Source organism: Notolabrus celidotus, chromosome 1, assembly GCF_009762535.1.
Source record: "Notolabrus celidotus isolate fNotCel1 chromosome 1, fNotCel1.pri, whole genome shotgun sequence".
Taxonomy (NCBI): Eukaryota; Metazoa; Chordata; class Actinopteri; order Labriformes; family Labridae; genus Notolabrus; species Notolabrus celidotus.
In genome coordinates this window covers 15,447,461-15,472,420 of record NC_048272.1, presented here as the reverse complement: position 1 = coordinate 15,472,420, position 24,960 = coordinate 15,447,461, and the positions used below count along the sequence as shown (strand labels likewise).

General features: G+C 39.5%; 2 protein-coding genes across 5 annotated transcripts in view; one reads left to right on the top strand and one right to left on the bottom strand.

The window, feature by feature from the left end:
* The first annotated feature begins 1,146 nt into the window (after positions 1-1,146).
* Positions 1,147-9,104, top strand: tgm5l (transglutaminase 5, like). 3 transcript variants are annotated; one of them, XM_034688710.1, is made up of 16 exons: positions 1,147-1,386; positions 1,533-1,616; positions 1,751-1,845; positions 1,970-2,152; positions 2,246-2,479; positions 2,789-2,907; positions 3,981-4,109; positions 4,517-4,694; positions 4,930-5,065; positions 5,335-5,438; positions 5,538-5,777; positions 5,895-5,957; positions 6,041-6,250; positions 6,350-6,507; positions 7,612-7,748; positions 8,557-9,104. In XM_034688710.1, the coding sequence occupies exons 3-16, from the start codon at positions 1,839-1,841 to the stop codon at positions 8,708-8,710; spliced, it is 2,052 nt and encodes a 683-aa protein (XP_034544601.1). In that variant the 5' UTR covers positions 1,147-1,386; positions 1,533-1,616; positions 1,751-1,838; the 3' UTR covers positions 8,711-9,104. The 3 variants fall into 3 exon arrangements, with proteins under 3 accessions (XP_034544601.1, XP_034544593.1, XP_034544609.1); XM_034688702.1 differs by having other exon boundaries at positions 1,147-1,616; XM_034688718.1 differs by having other exon boundaries at positions 1,147-1,845.
* A 1,627-nt stretch (positions 9,105-10,731) lies between these two features.
* Positions 10,732-24,960, bottom strand: part of eya2 (EYA transcriptional coactivator and phosphatase 2) — a 31,397-nt gene continuing 17,168 nt past the window's right edge. For both annotated transcript variants that reach the window (XM_034694854.1, XM_034694773.1), the window contains exons 6-16: positions 24,202-24,278; positions 23,773-23,956; positions 22,761-22,897; positions 22,559-22,642; positions 18,341-18,430; positions 14,686-14,744; positions 13,788-13,948; positions 12,575-12,689; positions 12,366-12,487; positions 12,148-12,248; positions 10,732-11,795 (exon numbers count right to left, since the gene is read on the bottom strand). In XM_034694854.1, the coding sequence (XP_034550745.1) occupies positions 11,715-11,795; positions 12,148-12,248; positions 12,366-12,487; positions 12,575-12,689; positions 13,788-13,948; positions 14,686-14,744; positions 18,341-18,430; positions 22,559-22,642; positions 22,761-22,897; positions 23,773-23,956; positions 24,202-24,278 (1,211 nt within the window). In that variant the 3' untranslated portion in view covers positions 10,732-11,714. The remainder of the gene's footprint in view (positions 11,796-12,147; positions 12,249-12,365; positions 12,488-12,574; positions 12,690-13,787; positions 13,949-14,685; positions 14,745-18,340; positions 18,431-22,558; positions 22,643-22,760; positions 22,898-23,772; positions 23,957-24,201; positions 24,279-24,960) is intronic.

Sequence of the window (24,960 nt, the reverse complement as noted above, 5' to 3'; positions counted from 1 at the left end):
AAGGCACTAATCCAACTGTTTATTTCCTTGAAAGCAGTATTTGAAGCATTTGAAAAACATAAAGGAGCTTGGTTAGAATATTCATTTTGAGTAAAAAGATCCTACCTAACATAGATGACAATAAGGAACTATGTGTCTCGTGGTACTTCAACAAGGGAGAAAAAATAGCATTATATAACTGATAAAGTGTGTGTATATATGTAAAGCCCTGAGGCTCTGATTTAGCTAAATGTATTCTATAGCCTGAAAACTGACTCAAGCAACTGATCAAATCCAAAACTGCAGGTATTGACACTTGTGGATTAGTGAGAAACAACAGCACATCGTCGGCATACAGGGACATTTTATGAGTTTTATTGTTAACTGATACACTTGTTAAAGAGATGCGTCTAATGGGCTCCGCTATTGCGAATAACAGCGTAGACAGAGGGAACCCCTGTCTTGTGCCTCAAGAGGGAAATAAGATGGTCTCATGCCAGTTGTTAAGACAGCAGATAGGGGGTTATGTATAGTAGCTTCCCCAAGTTGATGAATCCAAGATCCTCTAGAGTAGAAAAAAGATAGGGCCACTCAACCCGATCAAAGGCTTTTTCTGCGTCTAAACCATAGACTGTATAAATAATGGACGTAGTATCCGTGACGTCATCCATCTTTCCTGAGTGCTGTTTTGAAGTCAATCGGCGGCGGCAGCCATATTGGAAATGCAGAACTCAACCAGGCATAGTGTAACGTAAAGAGACGGGGTTTGAGCCTCCTAGCCAACAGCTATGTGTTCCCGACCGGGAGTCAAGTCAGTCATGTCCTTATTTGTGCAAAAACTCGTCATTTTAATATCTTCTGAACCGTTGAGCTAGAAAAAAATTTACCCACCGTACAGTGTGTGCTGATAGAGAAATTAGCTACGTAAAGCCAAGACGTTTTTTTTAAACCAGGCTGTAAACATGTTTGTTATTGCTGCAAAGATCGTCTTTTTCGAATTGGTGTCTATGTGGTTTCCAGTGTTTCTGCAGCCAGCCTCAAGAGGATTCTTGATGAATTGCAGTTTATAAAACTTCCGCATTGGCTTCATAGTTTGAGGCCGGAGGTTGCCGCTTGGTCTAAACTAACAACTACACAGCCCCTAGTAATATAATCTCTTGGATGATTGGGGGGAAATACATATTCATAATAGAAATATGTTTACCACTTTGAATGATATTTTGATTAAAAACTACGAGTTTGCACAAGACAAAAGTTTGATGCCTGAAAGCTCCGTGTGGACCTTTTAGTGTGTTAATTTTGGCACCCTCTGTGGACAAAGCTGTACGTCTTTATTTGCTGCTTTTGTCCTGTTTATGTGAAAGTACTGTTTTCTACTGACTTTCAACAGTCAGACAAACATTCACTGTGAGTATATCTGTAGGAAAGTAAACAGAGGCTGTTTCTGTAGCATGCTGTCACTTGCAATATGACTTCAGCACAACAGTACTTTCAAGGATTAAAAGTTACCACACAGAAATCATCAATCTGGAGGTTGATTGTCTTGTTTGCAGATAATCTTTGCAGCATGTTGCAAGAGTTTCCACCCTCCAAACTATAATAATCCTCTGTGGCTCCCTGTTCTTCTGTACACCTAGGTGAGTCTGATTACTCATGCCAGGCCTATTTCCTATGAACGTAGAGAGGAGGGGCTTATATTGTGGCAAGGAATGTTTTGTTACACATTACTTGGTAACTATTGAAGAAAACCTGTTCACTTTCACACTACCAGCTGCTTTCAGAGGGTGGGGCAAAGGTTTAAATAGCGGGAGTTGGTGACAGAAGGGACACAAAGAACAAGAGAAAAGAGACGCTAACAAATGGAAGGTGAGATTGTTTAACAGACACTTTTTCATCTTTGGCTTCAAACTTGCTTATTGTCCATTGAATTTAGCGATACATTCATGTTATTTCTGCTGCAGTTTGAAACATCTTCTCCTTTTTTTTGCAGACTTGAGTATTAAGAATATCAGCCTAGAAAAATCTGAGAATGTGGAAAGACACAGGACAGAGGACTTCAGCAGCTCCAAAGCGCTGGTGGTGCGCAGAGGAGCCCCGTTCAGAATCAGACTGCAACTGGAGGGCCGACCCTTCAACCCCAAGACTGACTCCATTAGGATCAAAGTTATGCTGGGTAGGTATTTTTAACTTAAATAAAGTCTGGAGTTAAAACTCAAACCACAACTTTCATCTCATTTGCCAAACTGATCTTTTTTCCCCTCCTCAGGCCGTCTGTATGTGATCATGCCGGTCACCTTCTCCAAGAAGGTTTCCACCTCTCACTGGAAAGCCTTTATGGACCCCGAGGGTCTGGACCTCATGAACCCCTCCATCTTCATCTCCTCTCCTGCCTCTGCCTCGGTGGGCTGCTACAGGTTTCAGCTGTTTGTGTTCACTCAGGGCAAGCAGAGGAGACGTGTGTTTGGAAGATTCATCCTGCTCTGCAATCCTTGGTGTCAAGGTGAGAACAAGAAAACTCCAAACTCCAGAAATATACTCATAGATATAGTTTGTATGGTTGAGTGAGTTCACGATGAAGCTCTGCATTCATCACTTTTATTAGATCATTTTCTAGGAGTCTTATTGCTATTGAGTAACAGCTATGATGTGCTCTGTGACTGACTTCATGAGTCAAACCTATTATGTAAAGATCCATCAGAGAAAACGTCTGGCACCAGCTTTAGTCCTGAATCATCCATACTGTTTGTAAGAATATATTCAGATTGTAAATACAGTAAGATGTTCTAAATGTGCGGTTCGTTTCTTGCAGAGGACACAGTGTACATCCCCTTTGAGGACCAGAGAGAGGAGTACATCCAGAACGACTCTGGGCTGCTGTTCATGGGGACGGCAAAGAATATTGTGGCAAGGCCATGGTCCTTTGATCAGGTAAGAAAATATACCTGTAATTTAGCGTTTCTTTGGAAACATTTGGTGCATTGTATTTACCATTTAGCTATTTAAATCATCAGAAAACACATGAAAGGAGAAAAATCATTTACAGCGGTGCAGGGGGATAGATAATTATGAAATAAATGCAATACAATCAAGCAGAGGTAGATAAAATCACAGAAGAAGACTAGAGGGTAGCAATGAAAATGAATGCATGGATAAAAAGGGAAACTCAAAGGGAGAGGAACAATGAAATGCATGCAGATCGAAAAATAAAATAAACAACTCTTTGCATGGGGCGCACAATTTAACCACTCGGCCAAACTGATTCCCGTGATGTAATCTTTTCTGTTTGTTTTCACATTTGCAAACTAGAATGGATTTATTGGAGTTGTATGTAAATGACAAACACTTGATTTTTTAGATTTTAAGGAGGGTGAAAGAACAAATTATATGGTAGCAAAAATTACAGATAAAACAGGAAACAGATACAAATATGAAAAGCTAATACTACAAGGTTTGATTGGCTGCTCAAATGTCTAATACTCATAATACTTTTATGACTGTGATTGTTAATTAGTCATCCAGTAAAAAGCCCAAATATGTCTATAAGAGTTCCAGCTTTAACACTGTAAAATGTGGAAAAGTCCAAGAGGGTGACGCCATATCGCTGCGGTAGGGCAGAAACCTCATATCTCCATGTTTCATTAATTATTTATTTAAAAAAAAAATGAATGCTTAGTGCCTGTCAGTGAGCATTGCAAAGTTTCACCCAGTGAAAAGCATTAAAAAGAGCCTGTGACTAAATCCCGTAAAACAAAAACATAATTCTGTCATACAATAGCAAAACAAATATGAAGTAACATTTCGAGGAAATGTGGCCTCACAGGAGGGAAAATGGTTTAAATGCTTAAGTAAAGACAAAATAAATCAATAAATGAAAAGAGACACTGCTCAGACAAATCTTAAACCTAAGCTCAAATATTGCAAAAGGGTCACATCAGAGACTTTGTTCCTTAAACATCATGATTGTTAGTTGAACACTTTGTTTTCTTTCTGTTTTCTTGCAGTATGAGTCTGGTGTTCTGGAGACGTGCCTGAATCTGCTCCAAGTCAGCCCTCAGCACCAAAAGAACAGAAGGAAGGACTACCTGAACCGAAACAACCCGGTCTACATCAGCCGGGTGGTGTCAGCCATGGTGAGTGTGAACACATCAGAACTTTAAAAAAAGAACATCAGATAAACTTCAGGATTGCACGCATACCTTCCTTTCTTTCAGGTTCCCTGTGTTTTTGTTTACTCTGCATGGAAACATGAGCATAACGCTTGCGTATTAAAACATGCCGCAACTTGAAATGAACAGTTTGTTTTGCACATTGAAAAGATGAAAACACGCCTTCTGCAGATTCTGTACATGTGATACACTATAATGTGCATGAAGACTGTTATTATCATAGTCACAGATTCAAAAGACTTAGCAATTAAGCTGCCAAAGTGAATCAGATTCATAGGAGAAAGTGAGACGTGCCTTAACCTGTTTTATGATGGGAACTCACCCATGACTTTTATTTACTTGTTGCTTCATCTTCTTGTTTTGATTTTCAGATCAACAGTGAAGATGACCGTGGAGTGCTGAAAGGGAAATGGTCCGGTGAATTCAAAGAGGGGGTGAATCCCTCCTCGTGGACAGGAAGTGGGGACATCTTAAAGCAGTGGGCTGAGACTGGTTACAGCCCAGTCAAGTATGGACAGTGCTGGGTGTTTGCAGCTGTCATGTGCACAGGTGATTAATCATAATTATCCAACTCTGTCATACATATGATTCAAAAACAGTCTGGATCAGTCACTAACTTTGGTGCCGTCTTTAAGAACCGGTCCTGAACCTCTAAAATGTGACGTCATACTCGCTGTCTTATCAGTCCTGATCACGCACAGGTTCATTCTTTCTGTGACACAATGTTCAGACACTTTCAACAGCATGTTAACGCCTCTGTCTCTCTTTTATTTGCATATTTCAGTCATGAGAGTTCTTGGCATTCCCTGCCGTGTCGTCACAAACTTCAACTCGGCCCATGACAAGAATGACAACCTGGTGATTGAGGAGTTCTACTCTGAGAGCGGGAAGAAGCTGAACCTCAGCAAAGACAGCATCTGGTGAGCACGGACTTCAAGTTTGAATCAGATTTTCAAACAGGAAACATACTTATAAGGACTTTTTTAGAAATTTTATAATTATTTTTAAATGATTTTTACAGTTTGAGAGGATGATGAAGAAAACCCAGTATAAATGAAGCAGATGCATACTTATTTGTAAATATTACAAATAATGCATTTAACTTTATACAAATATGAACAAATGTGTACATATCTTTTTGTAAAGAATGCATTATCTAAAATAATCTTATCCTGGTTCTCTGTAACAGGAACTTCCATGTCTGGGTGGAGTGCTGGATGACCCGCCCGGATATTGGATCAGGAATGGATGGATGGCAGGTTCTGGACCCGACCCCCCAGGAGAGGAGTGGAGGTGTGTGAGAAGAGAAAATCTCCCTATTTGAATTATTCCTGTGTTTTTCTTCCTCAAATGAACAACTCTGTAACTTCTCCTCTTTTATTTTCTTCCAAGGAGTGTTCTGCTGCGGCCCAGCCCCAGTCAAAGCAATCAAAGATCGTCGTATCGACCTGGTGTACGACATCCCCTTTGTCTACGCCGAGGTGAACGCTGACATCCACATGATCGTACTGAGCGGAGAGCGGATGCTCAGCTTCAGCAAAGACACAGAGAGGGTGGGGTCCTTCATCTGCACCAAAGCTGTGGGCCACTTGAGACACCAGAACATCACAGGGGACTACAAATACATCAAAAGTATGAGCCTAAAACAGAAATACAAAAATGAATGTGATTACTAGTTGATTTAAAAATCAGTTTAATGTTCACTCAGGTAGAATTAATCCATTTATGACTTTGATTTTCATTATTTAGGTCCAACTTCAACACTTTCATCAAGAAGCTCCACCCATTCAGACGACTCAACTTTAAGCCGAGGTAATTTGGAATTATGGAAACATAAAAACTTTTCAGCTGTTGAAGGAAAATGTCATCTCATGCATCTTCATGTTTTTGTGCAGGCTCATCCAAGGGGGTGTTTGTCATCCTGGACCTGGAAAAAGCTCCTGTTGCAGGAGAGCCCGTCCGCTTCTCAGTGAGAATCATCAACAAGCAGACAATCCCCAAAATGATGAAGGTGCATCTGAATGCTCAGGCTAAAGAATACCACAACAGCCCCTCAGACACCTTCTGGGAAACTCATGGTGTCATAAAACTGGCCCCCATGGAAGGTAAACCCTCATTGCACTTACTTACACATTCAAATTTCAGCGTCTGTATCCACACAGTGACTTTAAACTTTGTCTGTTTTCTCATTCTGCCTTCTCCAGACACAATCCTCCACCGCCAGATCCTCCCGGCTCAGTATGAGGACGTGGTGGGAGACGACCTGATAAACCTGGCTGTAGTCTTGGAGGACATGGGCAGTCAGGAGCGAGTCCTGGCCATGGAGGAGTTCAACATCGCCAGCCCACTGCTCAACATACAGGTCGGTTTAGAAAACAAAGCGAGAGACTATTACTCACTAATCGTTTTACTTGTCTAGATTAGATTAGATTAAGAAGATCGAGGTATTAGATATCAGACTTTTAAATGTGTGATGGAAGATTCAAGAGATAATCCCTTTTACCCAAGTGTAACGTCCATAATGCAACTTTTAAACTCCAGATATTTGTCTTTATAAACAAAGAGAGTCTGAAATGGTTCATTCGGGGTTTAAAGCTCCTGTAAAGGAAATTTTCTGCTGTGTTTAAAACAGACTGAAATGAATTACCCCATTATGAGACACAAAGCAAACAAGACCATTATCAACGAGATACATTCCTTCCATGTTGCTATTTTTAATGCCTGACACTGCTTGGTGAGGAAGTATTTGCATGAAGCAATTAACTACGCCCAACCAAAATAATCTTTGATTACATTTTCCATCGCAGAAACCCTTAATCCATGGTTAATTCGACTGTTAAAAGACAGCAGGATGACAATTTACATTTAAAACACCAAGTACACAACAAAATAAGTAAAGAAATAGGAGGTACTAGTTTGTCCACAAGGGGCGCCAAAACCAACAGAAACCAAAAGTTCCTCACTCACAGCTTTAACTAGATACTGCAGCAGCAAGATGTTTTGATTTAACATTAAGGCCAGGAAGCGCTCTTCTTTGTTCCTTTAAACGCTTTTTAAAATTTCTCTAGTATTGATTTGTGTAAGCACAAGTATTAAGCAAGTAAATGATACTTCACACTGCAGCTGCTACAGCCTTTAAGAGATAGATGGGCCTTTAAATTGCATCAAAGTCAACACATGCATGCAAATGTTCAGTTTGATTTTTGATTACTTTGTTTTGTATTATTGATTTTCTATGCATAAATGATAGGCTTATCCCTGAGAAAGATAAAAAGGGATCAGAAACAAAAGTACAGCCCATATTTATACAGATATAACCCATCCGTATGTTTCTTCCAAGCTCAAGAAACAAAAGATCCAGAATTAAACAACCTTTTATTCTGGAAGTTCATCTTTATTTGTTTAAGTGTAATTTAACTGATTGTTAATAACCTCAAATTAATAACTTGATGATGTTCTCTCTCAGATTGCAGATGAAGACTCCATAGTGCCGAACCAAAAGCAGACGGCCACAGTGACCTTCACTAACCCATATTCTCACCCTGTGAGCGGAGTCCTGACTGTAGCCGGGGCTGGCCTGATCCAGGGCAAGATTCAGTTCAGGTACTTATCTTTTGTCTTGTTTATGTACAAGTTGAATGATTTGATGTGAAATGTTTTATTTAGCCGGCGCCTCTGTGATTACTGCACATCGGTAATAGCAGAACAATGAATGAGGGAAGGAATGCTGTAAATGAAGGAGTGTCAGTGTTCAGCACATGACAGTACAGTACAGTGTGTCTTTGTGAAGGAATGAAGGCTTGTTACATGCGTATTGTTCCATTTATGTGTGAGTTAAATGTTCAGGCAGGTGTGGCTGTGAAAAGCAACAACACTGTCAGGAGTGAGTCAGATAATTATTCATAATAAGAGCGATTCATTTCAGACAAAAGGTAACCTTAGAATGCGTGCTAATTTTAGACATTGAAATGGGGATTATTTCCTCTTTACTGTCATAAAAAAAGCAGATGCAGTCGACTAGACGAAAGTAGGTCAACGTTTCCAACAAAATAACTAAAATTGGACACTTAATATCTCTACTGTGTGAATTTAGCGATCAGTTTTCTTTTATTTTTAGGGACAGAAAAAATAACGAAATAGAAAAAGTTTGCCAAAGCAGAATTTGAACAGAATGTTTGCCATTTATATAAAAAAATTTAACATAAGAAAGCAATGTCAAATGCAGTTTAAATGAAACACTTTTTAAAAGATATTCATGCCATTTAAGTAGTTTTCATCCTTTGGCCTTGTGTTTCAGTTCTTGCATCCATTCGAAGTTAAGATCTTAAATTTTGAATCAATTAATAATTATTGTTCAAGGTTGTTTTTAAGCATGTTGTTAACTCTTCTGTACCTCTTTGTCTCTGTGCAGGATGCCCCCTCTGGGTCCACGTGGAGTCGTTGAGCAGCGCATCACCTTCGTACCCAGCATGGCGGGAACAAAGATGCTGCAGGCGAATCTGTCGCTGGCCAACATGAGGATCAACATCAGAGGCTTCAAGATGGTTTCTGTTAGCAGAGCTTAGATCTCATTTTTACATTATTTACCTTTAATTTTCATTTGACTCAGGGGTCACATTTAGGAACACATTTCTGATATTTTTCATCTCTGATGCCATTTCTTTTGTGTATGTTGTAAAAATGTAGAAAGTCTTTCAGTTGCAGCCAGGACACAAAAAACATTACCACCAACTCTATGTTTTTCTGCTGCTGTCAACATGGATGTGAATACATGATAGATATATTTATTTTATTTGCTATTTATTTTGTTATTTATGTGTTTGAGCCATGACAATAAACATTGTAACCGGATTATCTGGATATCCTACTTGAAATTCAAAAGCTGCAACAATAGATTGTAATGGATCATTGTAATTTTTGCTTCGTTCAAAAATAAAAAACAATTTCTTAAAAACTCTGCGCAACGATTCTTCTGTTTGCAGACAACTTTATAAAAATGCAGTACCTTTTGTGCCCTGAAGAGGGAGACCTCTCCTTGATAAAGATCACTTTGCATGAATTGTTCTTAGAACTTTGATTTATTCGCCAATCCTCCTGGTTTCATAAGCCTCTGGGATTAGTAAACTTTAAAGATTCTCTGAGGAGTTTTTAGCGGGTTATGACTAGTGGTGGACTAAAAAAGTACATTTACTTGAGTATTATTTTTTGGGGAAACTTATCACTTTTACTCCACTACATTCAGAACACAATTATTGTACTTTTTACTCCACTACATTTAGAGGACAATTATTGTACTTTTTACTTCACTACATTCAGAACACAATTATTGTACTTTTTACTCCCCTACATTTCTATCAATGTTCTAGTTACTCACTACTTTTGCTTTGAAGTCAGCTCATGAATTTCCTTCTCCTGTCTGAAATCTGATCCCTAAGACAATAAAATGTGTTTGTGTAGTTCTGTTTGTCTCAGTGGTTTAGTCGTACCTGTATATCGTGCGTCTCCAAAGCAACTTTCGCTCAGATCAGACAGTTCATTTAGAGGTGGTAATGATGGCTATAATTCTCGCCATGAGCACCTCTGGCCATATCTTCAGCCCGTGTTTGAGGTTTTTGAAATGAAGAATGATACGTATCATTTGAAATGTTCTCCTTGTTTCCCACTCTGCTCAAACATACAAAAATTCACAGCCCAACCTGAGAAAGCGTGTTGAGCTACAAACATTTGTTTCATTCCAGATGAACATTTCAAACTAAGTTGTCTGTGCTTGGAGTAACTTAGTTGCTGTTTTTATTCCATGGTATAGTATTTAGAGATTTCAATTAATGGTTTCTAGTTTAACATAATGTAACAGAATGTACTCCTCTATGTATTCTTGACTGCACTTATGTATTGTGAAAATAAAATGTTTTGAGATTTTTTTAAGAAGTACTTTGAATACTTAAACATTTTTAAAAGCAAATACTTCAGTACTTTAACTCAAGTAATAATTTGACAGAGCAACTTTCACTTGTATTTTGTAGCAATATTTGACCTGGAGTATCTATACTTTGACTTCAGTAATGAAGCTGTGTACTTTGTCCACCACTGGTTATGCCTCAGACTCAAATTAATGCGGATGCCTCTATAGCATATGGGATGTCAAACGAGGAGGTTAACTACAAAATAGTCATGCATCGTCAAAATTCGAACACCAAAGACTGATTGTGAGATGCACATTAGACATTTTAGAGTAATGAAGATTTGTCAGAAAACACAACTGACACATGCACAGGACAAAAAAGCACCATGCTTTGTCCACAGGATTTGTCAAAGTTAACATAAAATTGAAGAGCTGGGCGCAGATTTAGCTTAGCGGTTAAATTGTGCACCCATATAGTGGATGGCCTGGGTTTGATTGCAGCCTGTGGCCCCTTTCTCGCATGTCATTCCTCCACTCTGTCCTAGTTTCTAGCTCTATTCACTGTCCTCTCCTCTCTAATAAAGGTGAAAAATCCCCAAAAATATATACATACAAAATAATACATTCAAGCTCCTCACAGAGGCTTCAGAGTCCAATGAAACTGGACACATATTTCTCCCACAATGCAATTAATTTATCTTTATTAGTCTATCTTAACTGTCTGTCAAAAGGAATGGACAATAAAGCATTATATACAAATCATAGCTAAGCTGACAGGCAGAGTGATCGGCACATGCACGACCAGTTCATCTATATTACAAACAGATTATCAGGAAATGAAAGGAGGACAGAAAGAGAGGTTAAAAAATGACATGTACAACCAGGAATCAAAAGAAAGGATTCAAACTCTCATTAAAGCATTTTTACAAGATTATAGTTTTGGGTCTTTGAATAATTTTTGATGCTGTTTATAGTTCATTGTGTTGTAAAAATAACGAGTAATAAATAGATCACAATTTCAGAGGGAAGTACATCAGAGTGTTTTTGAAAGCCTCTATGTATGAGGAGAAAATGATCTGACATTAATCTACTTTATCTGTTTCATTCTAAATCTTGTCTTTACCTCTCAGTGGAAAAAGGGTTAAGTCTCACGACATATAAAACCAACAAGACAGAACAAACGATCAAACCTCTATTTGAGCTTTCATCCGTGCAGCCATACAGTGCTCACTATGTTCAATAGATATCTTTCGTTCAGTGCATCACTTTTCTGCATAAAAGTGGGACACTTCTTAAAAAGTTGAGATGAACTAAAAGGTAAAAGCATGAAATATATATAAAAAAAACATTTGCAGTATCAACCATCATTCCCTGGAGTTAGTTGTGAAGCTTTGGTCCTTTTGCTAACTTTGGTCTCTTATTTTAGTCCCTTTGACTCCATTTTTGTGTGACACAGAAATTCTAAGTCATAGGTATTCTGCGGCATCGCTCAGGACTCCTCTCAGCTCCTTTGGCTGTGCTGTGAAATTGTCCGCCTGCATCAGGGATCACTAAACCTCCAAAGAGCCGCACCATCTCTAAATCAGTCTCTCCTCATGCCGACAAACTGCACTCAGAAGCTTCACGTGACTTTGGTTGGAAGAGCAAAGAGTGACATCTGACGCCCTCTAGAGGTAGTCCAGCTCCAGTGCATGACTCAGAGCCTCTAGATCAGCCCGACAGGAAACCCTCCAGAACGGCATGTTCTTCTGAGGACACAGAAACAAAATAGAAATTAAACACGGTTTCCATGTAAGACGTGCAAATCTAACACAGCACTCCTCGGCAGCTTGCAGTGCTCCCGTAGATGCACTGCAGATGTGAAATATGGCCTGTGGTTCAAAGGAGGATTGTAGTATTTGACAAAGTATATGTGTTAGATAACATGTTGGCCTTTAACGTACAAGGAGGATTTGCTGAGCTGACAAATCCAGGAAAAGTAAAACATTTAAACATAAAAAGTATGAAAAAAAAAAAGCCTCAGAAGCATTGAAATGGAGTGTCTTTAGGTTAACTGATTACTTTCAGCACAGAGTCATAAATTACTGGATTGAGTTGTACCTTTTTGGCCACAGACTCTTCCTCGGCTCCATCTCCTATCACCACATACACCGCTCTCCGACCAAACCTCTGAGACACTCGCTCAAAACAGCTCTCCTTTCCTGTGAGACGAGGGAAAAGCAAAGTTTAAAATACTGAAACATAACTCAAAAAGAAAGGTTTGAAAAAAGGAAAAGAGGGTGTTATTTTCCTCCTGAATCCTACTCCTTGTTCCTTACCTGTCTTGGTGGCACTGTAGATGTTCTCTATGGGGAAAGCAGAGCCAAGGCCGTACAGTAACACCTTAGAGAGGGCTGGGATGAGCTGAGTGGTGGTTACCAACACATTCACACAGTTCGGCCTGGAAGAGAACAGGTAACACACAATTAAACTTTGATACGTTGTGACACCTTTAACTTTTAATCAAGTGTTGGCAGGGGAAACTAACCTGGAGTTGATGAGAGCCAGAGCTTTGAGCGCCTGAGTCAGCCACAGGTCAGTCAGGACCTCCATCTCTCTCCTCAGCTGTAACCACTCCTCTCTCTTTGGGCTGCCCAACAAACCTGCACATCAAGGAGAGCAGCAAGTTTAGGGTCAGTTATTAAAACAAAACATGGACTCTTATTAGACCATACTCCTTAAAGCAACAGTCTGCTGTAGCTGGTTGGGCAATTCTCACACATATTCAGACCAAAACCTCTCACACACAGTTTCAGCTGAGAGTAAACAGGCCGCTCTGATCTGGACAAGGATCCAGACACAACCACAACTTTTGACTCAATATCCTGAGTGAAAAACTAACACGTCTCCTGCGTTTGAGCTTTTCAACACTTCATTATTCAACTGATTTAACATGGAACTTATTGACCCAATGTCTGTACAAACATACCTCTTAAATAAAGCCAATCTAACCTAATCTAATCTGACCTGCTTCATTCATGAAAACAAAAAATAAATAATCAAATTAATTAGTTAAACTTAAAGGTCTAACATGTGGTTGGAAAACTGCAGCTCTCTGCCACCAAACCTATCTAACAGACAAAATCACTGCCCATTGAAAGGCTACCTATCAGCGTTGTTGTGTTCAAGCACTCCAGGAGGAGCGATCATGTCATACACACACACACACACACACACACACACACACACACACACACACACACACACACACACACACACACACACACACACACACACACACACACACACACACACACACACACACACACACACACACAGAGATCAGGTAACATCTATCCATCAGGTGGGTAACCAAATTCATCTCATTCAATAAAATACTCGATAATTTGAAACATGATAATCTAGCTCAATTTTCTTTTCTTGACACAAAACTTTAAATCTGGCTCAAACACCAGATTTTACATTTAAACTTATGAGGACGAGTAGATAATCAAGACATTTGAGAAACGACTGAAATTATTTATTGATTATCAAAACAAATGGAAAACAAAAACAAAATTTTGCAGCTAGTTTATTGTGATAAATCATGACAAAATTACTGTCTTTTTCTGTCAGTATTTGTTCTGTTATCATTCCAAGAAAATCTCAAAGAAAACTTCAGATTAAATTGTCTTGAAGTTCAGGTCGTCTTTACATGGAAGTTTTAAGTGAAATGAGAAACACGAAACATGAATTGTTACCTCCAACATTATTCTTGTAGGTGTTGTAGATCTCCTTGACTCTGCGGTATCTGAAAGCCAGTTTCCTCATCCAGTCCACCCCTCCGTGGACCCCTGACCCCAGGCACAGAGAGCCGGCCCCCGCTGGGCTCTGGAAGCCGTCCGAGACAAAGTTGTAAGTGCTGCGGGATCACAATACAGGAAACAGTCAGGATGTACATCATAAAGACATAAAGCTGTATTTTTCCAGAGCATCTCATGGAGAGGACGCTCGATGAATATCTCACACTACATTCATGGATACATTCTGTAGCTCCAGGAAATGATTCAAAGTGTTCGAGTTATGAACAAGACGGCTTTGCTTCAACCATTCATCAAGTTGAGGGAATTTTGCCAGAGGTACCACAAAAATTTCATGGACAAGAAACCTTTTAAAATTGAAAAAACGTAGACACTGACTTTCAGGGGTGAATGAAGCTTTGTCAGTAAGAAATCATGCAGTGTATACACTCAGAGAGGCATGGATAAATATATAAAAGGGCCTAGTTTAATAAAAATAAATACTTCAAAACAGTCCAGCTCTTTCTCAAATCACTTCTAGAGTAACCGAAAGTGCTTCTTCCAGTTTATGCAATAATAAAACGTCTGGGCCGAGGGAGACAGAGGGAGTGACAAAGAGAAAATTTGATGAGAAATGAAAGCGTTGGATAATCCTGCGACATCTTATACTGCTGTGGAAGTTGAGGAAATAAAAGACATGCACATGCTTGCATGCATGAACACACACAGATGCAGAGAAAAACCCACACACTCCTCGTCTCTCTTCCTCCCTTGCGCTAAAAAACCCAGAGGGCAAGTCTGGTTCACGAGCCTCAGCAACAAACTGTCTGCGAGTATGGTGACACAAAAGGAGCTTTACCTCAAGTCCTGCCCGTTGTCGTCCGAGGCCACGTCATCAATATGAACCTGGTCACATTCCTGGGAAAAGAAAAGGAGAGCGGATATGAAGAGCTCTATTTCAGAGTGGAGCGCTGTACAGGCAAGTCTTTACTCTTGAGAGGAGCCTGCAAGGAGTAACAGCAGCTGAAGAAATGTAAAAAAATTGCCTGAATAAAAGACGAGAGAGGAGGAAATAAGGTGTCGGGATATGGGACAGTGAGGCGCCACGGATACAGGACAGTCCACATGGCTGTGAGACCACAAAGTAAATCTAAGTCGCGTAAATCTGCATTTTTTTATAGTGGGTCCGACATTCTGGTTACAGGGAAAAATTCTTAAGAATGGCCTATTGTTTTTGACAAGCACAATTGTGTACATGTTTTTCTCTCTGTTGGACTTAAATGCAACAAACCAACCCGGCCGCAGGGATTAAAACCTCAAACAATATGCGGCTACGACCAAAACACCTTCAGCAGTTAAACCAGAAACTCAAAAACAAAGTTTGGATTTTAAGGACAAAAACAAAGACAAGGAGCTCAAATTCATCTTCATATTATGGGCAAGGAAAAAACAACACATGCACGTCTAACAATAGCTGATTTATAAAATAAAATCTCTCTCCTGGTCTTTCCACAGAGTCGAGCTTCAGGCATCAAACCTTCACAAACATCTTTCTTTTAAAGCACACAGACCACGCACACATTTGTGGAAAACCAGATGGGTAGTATAACTTAAAGTTGTCACGCGCTGACCCGAGACAGACAGGGTGTCCTATCACCTTTCAGTTGTCTTGAGCCAGATGGAGACGCTACCTCATCTTCCCTCCATCTCCACATAACTCAAATCTCAGGGGCTTTAACCCAACTCCCACTCAGGTGCCATCCGCCCCCTCAGAGCTGCTACGACTGACCAGACAGTACATACAGTATGATCCTTAAAGCCCTACATATAAAATACCACAACTACTACTACTACCAATATTAATCATTATTATTATATATCTATGAATAATCTAGACCGCCTCTTTTGTACAGATGGTTCATTTTTAAGAGTTTGATAATGAAGCCAAGGAACAGGAAAATAAAATCAAACAGGCAAACTGACATAAGTCCAAAAACTATGTGTGGAGACGGAGCTATCAAATTAACTAACAGAAAGGCACCAGACAGGCATGTGCTGACAACAATAACACATAGATTGATGTGAAAACATGTGTACACAATAAACAAAAGAAAATTCAACAGTTGAGAATAAAAGAAAGGAAAGGTGACGCTAAACGTGATGTTGGATATATAATTTTTCTCCTGTGTTCTGTCTTTATTCTGTGCAATATCTGTCTCATCCTGTATACTGACTAACATTCTGGCTCATCTCCATCACATTGAGTCATTTAATTTAATTTAAATGTTTTCGTTTTTTAACTTGTGATCTTTGGTCAGGGGCAATCGTAACAATTATTCCTACAAATCTTGTGGTCCACTCTGGATTGTGTTTGAGGATTCTTAGATATGTATCTCCTGTCGTTCTGTCCTAATTCTGTGTAATGATTCTGTCTCTTTTATGTCCATTGGGCATGATAATGTTATTAAAAAGAAAAGCTACGAATAAAACAACAGGGAAAGAAAAGAAAACCAGCTGCAGAAGCTCTCAGACGCCATGAAGAATTAGTAATATAAGCTGATCAAAACCCCTGAAGCGTACCGTAAACAAGTTCTCTTTTTACTTGAGTTCTCTCTACTCTATTACAAGAACTCTAAAATCCATCCAAAGACACAGAGAAAAAAAAAAGTGTTCCTCTGTTCCTTTTTTAAGTATGGTTCTGTACCAGTTGGTTCTGTATGGTTTTAGAAGACCAATAAAAAGAGCAGTACCCTCTTAAGATCTTCTTATGCATCGACATGTTTCCTGCATCTTTATGGAAGTCACAACCAAACCTTTCATTATTTTTCTGAAGTAAAAGAAAGATGCTGAAAATGTAACTGAATATATGGAAAATCCTGATTCCCGTTCTTGAAGAAATACTTACTTATGCATACAGGAAGTATTTTTCAATAACTTTATGATACATTTTAAGAATTGGCATTTTAGTCTATTGACTTTTAATTTTCACCTTTTAAAAACTGTTATTTATTTATTTATTTATTTATTTATTTATTTATTTATTTATTTATTTATTTATTTATTTATGTCACTTCTCTAATTAGACATGGTTTTATCATTCATTTCAGAATAAAGCATTTCATTAAAAATTCTAAAAATTCTATTTCTAATGTTTTACAAAAACTTTTCTTTATTAATTCACTCTTGCCACCATTAAGCAATTTACTAAGACATTGTTTTGTTGTTCTTTTATAATAAGTGTTAAGAATTGGCATCGTAGAGCATTTTCAGAGGAGAAAAAGTCAGCATATATGTCACTTCCGACACACCGTGGGCTTCTGGGCTGCAGCTGGATACTACTCCCCTGAGCGTGACCTCGAATGGCCTCGGGGTAAAAATGTTCAATATGATAAACTCGGTAATCCCCCTACTTTAACAGAAGAAGTATTTAATATGTCTTTTTTCTATTCTACTTGAGAATTGTACTATTCTACGAGTTGGAATCCCTCATGGCTGATACACACATTCAGGTACCAGAATATTGATGGGGTAAAAAAACATTTGGAACATCTGTACTGGTAGCTTGGATTTGTATGACTTAATGCTGACATATAAATTTAATTATGCGGCCTTCTGATGGTATTAGAGATATGACAGCAGCAACAACTGTTGACATGGTACGGACAAGATAATTACACCTTGAGACTTAACAGCAGTTGTCAGCCCGCTGTGGCTGCCTGCTTTGGAGATTTACTGAGCCCTGACAACAAAAGAGGGGATAAGAAGCGGGTTTGCAAATGGCTTTGTTGGCTCCTTTCCCTCCTCTCGGCTTGTTCCTCCTCCCATTTGACTAATTTTCCTCTCGGATACTCAGACACACACCTATAATTACGGCACAATGTGTACTTGTTCTCTCTCGATGTCCCTCTCTAATCTGTTTTTTCTTGAGGAATGCGGGCTGAGAAACTTTTCAGTCACTAGCAGGTAGTTAAACTGCTTTTCAGGGGAGTTTTTCTTGAGTCATTCTTGTTAGAGATTGCACCAAAGTCCATGTTAACTTAATGTTTTTTTAGGCAGCAGGACAGGTCCAACTGCTGCAGCACTTATGCCAGCAGTTGAACCCCTTATTTAAATATTATTGCTCATCTGAGGAGGGCAAATTGTTAGGAAAATGCTGTAGTAAGGATTAATGATTAAACAGGATAGATGTGTGAGTGGATTTCTACAATGACCAGCTCTGTGCTTTCTGCCAGGTAAAAACACAGCTCTAAAATGTCAAACCTCTTGCTCAGCTGTTACTGTGAGGGTTTTCTGCTCATGAATATACCAGTTTCTGCCATTAGATATGCCCTTATTGCTGCTATTTTCCAGTTTAGCAATAATCACAAGAAAATGGAGATGCAGAATGCCGCAAGAGGAATATGAAATAGTGTGATTTTTGTGTAGGGCAAAGGAGAGTGTGGAATATATTTTGTTTAAGAGCTACTTGGGATAAAAAACAACAACATTTTAATCTTGCAGTTTTCTTCACTCACCTCCAGGTCGTTAAAAAAGAGTCTTGAGTCGGCCAGGTTGAAGATCATCTCCTCCATCCATAGACCGAGAGACACAGCCTTTGAGGAGTCCTGTTGAACAAACAAAGACAACACATATCAAATAAAGAGATAAATTGTGCTTTTCTTTGTATGTATTCAAGATGTTATAACAAATGAAGTTGTTATTCTTTTTAGCTTCTTGAACCTAAACTACACCCCATGAATCCATCAACACATTTGACTTCTCATCACTCAAACGTGTGTCTCAGCATGGACGTACTGTACACTTAATATGTTTTGCCTTGAGGTATGTGCAGTGTATGTATACTGTGGTTACATACTTTTCCTCAGGCACAGTAAAGACTTCTAATCTCTCAATCCACTAAAACCAGAAACAGTAACCCTCAACTTGTTTTTGACCCAGTTCATGTGAATGATGTCAGGACAGAGTTTTAATCACTTTAGCAGTTGCACCCTTATCACTGTTATTAGTTAATAAATAGTTGAATCTCACACTCAGGCGCAGACTGATGGTTTAAGAGGTTTGGTATTTAGAAAATAATTAGTGAAATCCTATTATCGAACATCTTAACTTTTGTAACTATTCTTGTCTTGTCAGTACAGCCGCCTGCCTGTCTCGCCTTTGTTCACTTCCTCTGCTAACTCATCATCTGGCCTGACATAAACAGGTTTTGGGGAGAGGCAGGTCAAATATTTATGTGTCAATCAAAGTCTCAGCTGATTTCTATCTTTAGTTCCTCATTTTTGACTTTTTTTTGGGCTCCTTATAACATAGACAGTTTTACCAAAATGACCCCATTCTTTGTTTTTTTTCTCCCTCATTTGATTCAATCCGTTCTCTTGGTGTAAAATCCTGCTGGACCCCAAGAGTCAATTTAATCAGTTCTAACAGGATTTTACCAGTCCTTTCAGGGTTTTTGCAACTTTTAGTTCCAGGGTACGGCAGATTCATTAATAAAGAACCTTTTGGGCGTTGTTTTGTCCTAATGGTTAAATCATACTACAGTCCTCAGAACAGGCAGCCCAGGTTCAATTCCAACCTGAGGCCCTCATTCCCCCCTCTCTCTCCCCCCAGCTTCCTGTCCTATCCTCAAAATAAAGGCATGAAAAAAATACGGGGGAAAAAGCACCTTGTGTGACAAAGTCCTTTACGGGGTTAAAAATAGAAAATAAAGAGCATTTAAGTAATATGACATTTAGCAAAAATAAGACCTTAAAATACCAAACATATCAAAATAGGAGATCAATAAACAAGTACATAAGTACATAACTTTTGAGGAGACAGCAACAAAAATGTTTTGAGATCAGTTTAAAAAGAGCTAACAGACTGAGGAAGCCTCCGATACTCTGGTAACTTGTTCCACAGTTAAGAAGCATAGAAAGTAAAACCCACCCCCCTTTGTGCTTGGCTCTGATTCTGGGAACAATAGAACCTGTCCTGAGGGGGTCGAAAGTTTTGTTATGACCAATTGTCTGATTGTTTTCTGCTTGCACAAGATAACAAATCTAACATTACATTACTGGATCATCTCAACTCCATCTACAAGTTTCAGCTTTACTGTAAAACTGAGTCATCAGGGGTTTATCATCTGAGGACTACGAAAGTCTGTTTCATTTTTCTTCACTTGTTTTTTATTATCATAATTTGGATTATATATTGTAAATAAATAAACTAACAAAGCTCTCACTCCCAACTCATCAATATGGCAATTTGGTCTGTGGCAGGAAGCTGATTGCTGCTGGTCGATTTTAACACGCTGGACATTGTGAAATGGTTGCAGTTTGGTTATGTTTCAGCACTATGTCTGTGTGGTTAAGGTTATAATAGAGAGATTAATGCTTAGGTTCAAATATCTAGTCTACAAATAAGTGCAAACTCTATGACCCTGGATTTAGCCCGGATTGTTTTCTGAGTGTTTTACTACCTTTGGATTAGTCAGTTAGTTTACTTCAATTTCTGTTTAAATGACTAATAAATTTGTCACTTTGGAGTACCCTTATCTACAAGCGTACTTAGATAACTAACCCACTCTCACCGTGATGAAAAACAGTTTAACAAAGTGTCTCAAAGTCTTCTTGTCAGTTCAATTATTTAAATAAAGCAGAGTCTGGACTAATGGGAGGGTAACTGCAGTCGATTTAGGATTAAAAATACAATTTAGCAGCATTACCATGGTCATTTATATCAGTTATAAGAAAAGCAAACATTTGTGAGTAATTATGCTCTTCATTTAAGCTTCTTTCACTCGTTAATCTTTCTGTCAGCACCAACAAGTCTCTTTTTCCATTTTTTCCTTCTCCATCATTGAAAAAAACAAAACAATACCATGGCGTTGCATAACACCGACCTCACCTCTGTTTTTTAATAAGCTAATTATAAATCATCACCCGCAAAAAACATAAATTATAATACAAGGCAGCCTGACTGTCTAAGACTGTGGGTGTGTTGTTCAAAGACTACAAAAGCAGGTGTGTGTGAGTACGTGTGTGTCTGTGTGCTGTGAGGTTTTGATGGCAGCGTTGGCTCGTCTTTGGCACAGAGACAGGGGAAGAGGAGCGGAGTCAGCCAAAGGTGAGTGGTAGATTAATGTGTCTGAAATGACAGGCAGAGCTGTCCTCTGGCTTCAAAATGGTATGAATGGGCTTGATGACACAAGTGGGGTAAATGATGACATTTACAAAACAACATCCTCCAAAAAAAAGGCTGTAAAAAGAAAAGGTAATTAAGGACGAAGGGCGGAAAAAGTTCAGCGCGGGAGGATGACAGGGAGAAAATGAGGAGGGGGAGGATTGAGAAACTGGCCAAAAGAGGACGATATGAATTGAAGGGGTGAAGGAGGAGGTATTAAAGGCTTAAGGAAGTATTGTTCAGCTTGTCTCATAATTGAAATAATTATCTGTAATCACCTTCCTTCAAAAACGACAGCAAAAAAAAGCCTCCTCCTAATAATCCTTGAAGAATTCAAGAACGCAGAAGAAAAGGGGTTAAAAAAAGAGATGAAGTTCCCACCTTTATTCTTACACGGGGGGTCGTTTGATACTAAAGACACAGCTTTGGGAGAGGAAATTCTCACACTGAAGAGGACAGAGAGGGCTGCTGCATGATAGATGAGACAATGGAAGAGCAGTTGCAGGGGAGGGAAACAGCTCCTCATGTGGATCTCCGTTCACCTCTGGTGAAAACAACTGTCTCTCAACACACCCATTAGTCTTTCCTGCACACGGGCCCCGACTTGTCTTTGTGCATGAGGCCAAACATTTGTTTATGATAAGAGCTTAATAGACCGACTCTGACGGGAAGATCCTGGGCTGGTGAAAGTAGACACAAGTAGAGATGATTCATTTTATAAAAAAATGAGATATGGTTGTTGAAGTAAGAGAAGTCGGCTGCAAATCTTGGACAGAGGGGTGTTACGAGCTTGTAAGCCGTCTTGATGTTTTGGATTGCTAATCTGTTTTTCCGCTGTCACTCATGTAATTCCTCTGCTGCATGTCTGAGTTTTGATGTCAGAGTTTGTCCAACTGAGCTTCCCTGGATCCAGCAGCGGGGTGTTCGGATGGTGGGAGGAATCAGGAATTTTTGGCACATGAGTCACATTTCAACACATCCACTATTGCTCTCTCTCTCTCTTTCGTTCTCCCTTGTTTCTCTCTTTGACCCCCTCTCTGTGGCAGGAAAGAAAGAAAAAGAAACACCGCCGGGAGGGGGGGTTGAACCAAACAGAAATGCTGCTCTCGAACTCCCATCAGCCTTGTGTCAACCCGCAGGGGGACCGTGAGAATTCAAAACACACATCCCCGGCCAAAACCAAGAAACGCACCGCTGTCCGCCCCTCGTCAGCTGCCTGTCTTGTTATGTAAAGGTCCTGCTGGCTGTCAGTCACTCTGCAGGATACCAGGGTAGCTAAACAACCCTGGTGCATTATGAAAAGAAACAAGAGGGAGGAAGGCAAAACAGTCAGCGTGTGAAAATGCTCAGGGATGAGACCCAAAGGTGGTGGACTTTAAAACCTTTGCATGTTATTTAAATAAGCACTGAGACAACGGGTGACCAAAGCAGCATCACACAGGTTTGTTTTTCCCTGCCAAACTTTGTCTACATACAGTGAAATAACAAGCTGTTGTTACAGTGTGATGAGCAACAGCATGTACTTCCTCTTACAGTAAATGACAAAGGGAGGGGTCGTATCAGTGTACCTTGCCAAATCGTGAGGAGAAAGTTCCCGTGAGGAGCGAGTGGAAAATGATGATGGTTTCATCCAGGTCCCAGATAAACACACGCTGTAGTGAAATAACAGAAATGTAATGTTAACCTCATGGACGTGTGTACTTGTGTGTAAGTGTGAGCGACAGAGAAAGACAAATATTTTACAGAAAGACTGTGTGAGTGTGTGTTTACCTCGATATCAGAGTCCAGAGGTGGAGCGGGGTCATTGACTCGTTTTCTACCCCTTAACTTCCCATCTGACCCCCTCCGTGTCGGGACCCCCTCCTCTTTACCTGGGGTGGGGGGGCTGGGTGGCGGGTGGTACTCTCCTAGAAAACACACATTCATGTCTCAGAGATCAGACTTTGATTTATTAAATCAAGAGCATGTTTAAGGGGGATATGAGAAGGTTTACAGGTCAGGGTTCTGATCATTATGCGTCTCTGAGAATACAGAGGATGCTTTGAAGTTGCAGAACGGGAAGTGAAGGAGACAAGTGCTGACCTCCAGTGTTAGAAATATTAAACTAATGTGTGAAAAACTGCAGCTCCTTGAGTGTCCACTTGAAACTGGCTCCAAAAGCCAAGGGATCCCCATTAGGTCCCTAGCTAAAATGCCCACTTTAACAGCAAAATCAAATATGTTTACAGCCTGCTTCAAAAACAAAATTGATGTATCTAACCCATCTAATTATTTGTATATGTTTTGCTGGGGTCTTATCTTCAGAAACCAATTGGTTATGTCACTGACACATGTACATGTTTTATACAGTGTATAGAAAAAGCCAAAGTTTCTAGTGCAAGGTACAACTAGACCTTTTTCTTCAGAAAAAATACCTTTAAATAATAAATATGTCTTTTAAAATTAGATTTTGATGCTTTTTAGAATTATTACATTCTTACTGTGGTGTCCCTCAAGGGTATGTTGTTGGCCTACTTTTTTCTGTTATTTTTGCAGTTGACCATACTGTATATGACTTTCTTTTGTTAAACCCTCTCCAGTGTGGTCATTGTTATGTCTCTTATTTGGGGTAAAGGTAAGAATAAAGGTGAGGTGTTAAATGTCATGTTTTGTTATCAACTGTATGAGGAAACAACACAAAACACAAAAAACGACGACAACAAAATGTAAAAAATGTCCCCCAGAACTGACTTAAGCATAATGATCTCTCACACAAAGTGAATGTGGGTTTGTTGTTCCTTACCTGTGTGTGACTCAGGGCTGTGATTGGGCAGCATGACGGGGTGCTCTGCATGCTGATAGGCTAATGGAGCTGTGATGGCAGCAGGGCTGATGTTGCTGCTGGTTAGGTAGGGGCTGTTGTAGTGATGTGTGTTATAGTACGGGGAGTACTGACTCTGACTGTAACTTGAGTACGCTGAAAACTCCTGTAATCATAAAATCAATTACTTTAATTAGTGTCATTATCGTCATTAAAATATGAACATTTCCACTTCACAAAGAGGTGACCTACACTCAAAAGGTTACGGATGAGTCATTTAAACATCTGTTATATAACTGTCTAGATTGCTATATTGTGAGATACATTTTTGCTGCCCAGAATCAGCTGCATAACGTTGTTTAAACTGTCAAAAACTGCAGTTTAGATCCTCTCCAAAGGTACAGCACTCACCTGTTGAGTAGCGTTGAATGGGGTTGAACTAGAGATTGCATGTGTGCCCTGAAAAATTCCAGATGAAATTCCACCACCTGAGAAAAGACGTAAAGACAAATGGTCAAACTTTCAGGTCATCATGCAGGACACAGAAACAAACCCAAAGACGGTTTGAAAAAGGTACGTCTTAAGCCAAGTCGACTTCAGGTATAATTTCACAGCATCCAATCTGATCTGTGAAACTGTACGGTGGAAGTAATGAGCAGTAACTTTGACTCCTTCCCTCACTGACAGCTCAGTGCTGCGGGGGTTGAGAGAGGGATTTATGTTTGACGTAACAATACAGGTGGGAAAGTCTGCTGTTGCTGCTGCTCTGGGAGTCTGCTCAGTCTATTCAAGCCAAGGCAGGAATGTCTTTCTCCAAGCAATATTACACTAACCTCGATGCTGTCTCAGCCTGCATCTCTCTGTCACAACTTTACTCAATGCTTGTTTATCTTATTAATTAGATGTAACGTCATTACCTCCACAGGATAGTGTTTCTCATTTCAGTTTCAGTGCTCCAGTTTGTCACGTCTGGATATATAAAAGGTTACTGATGGAAATGAACAAACGGAGGAACTGAAAAACTTTCAAAACAGGCATTTGAATTATTTTTAATAGAGTTCACTGACTTACAAATGTGAAGTCTGAACAAAACTGATACCAGCTTTCAGAGGCTAAATATGCACAGTGTGCTTTGAGCTAGTTTCCAACATTAGCATACTAAAATACCCG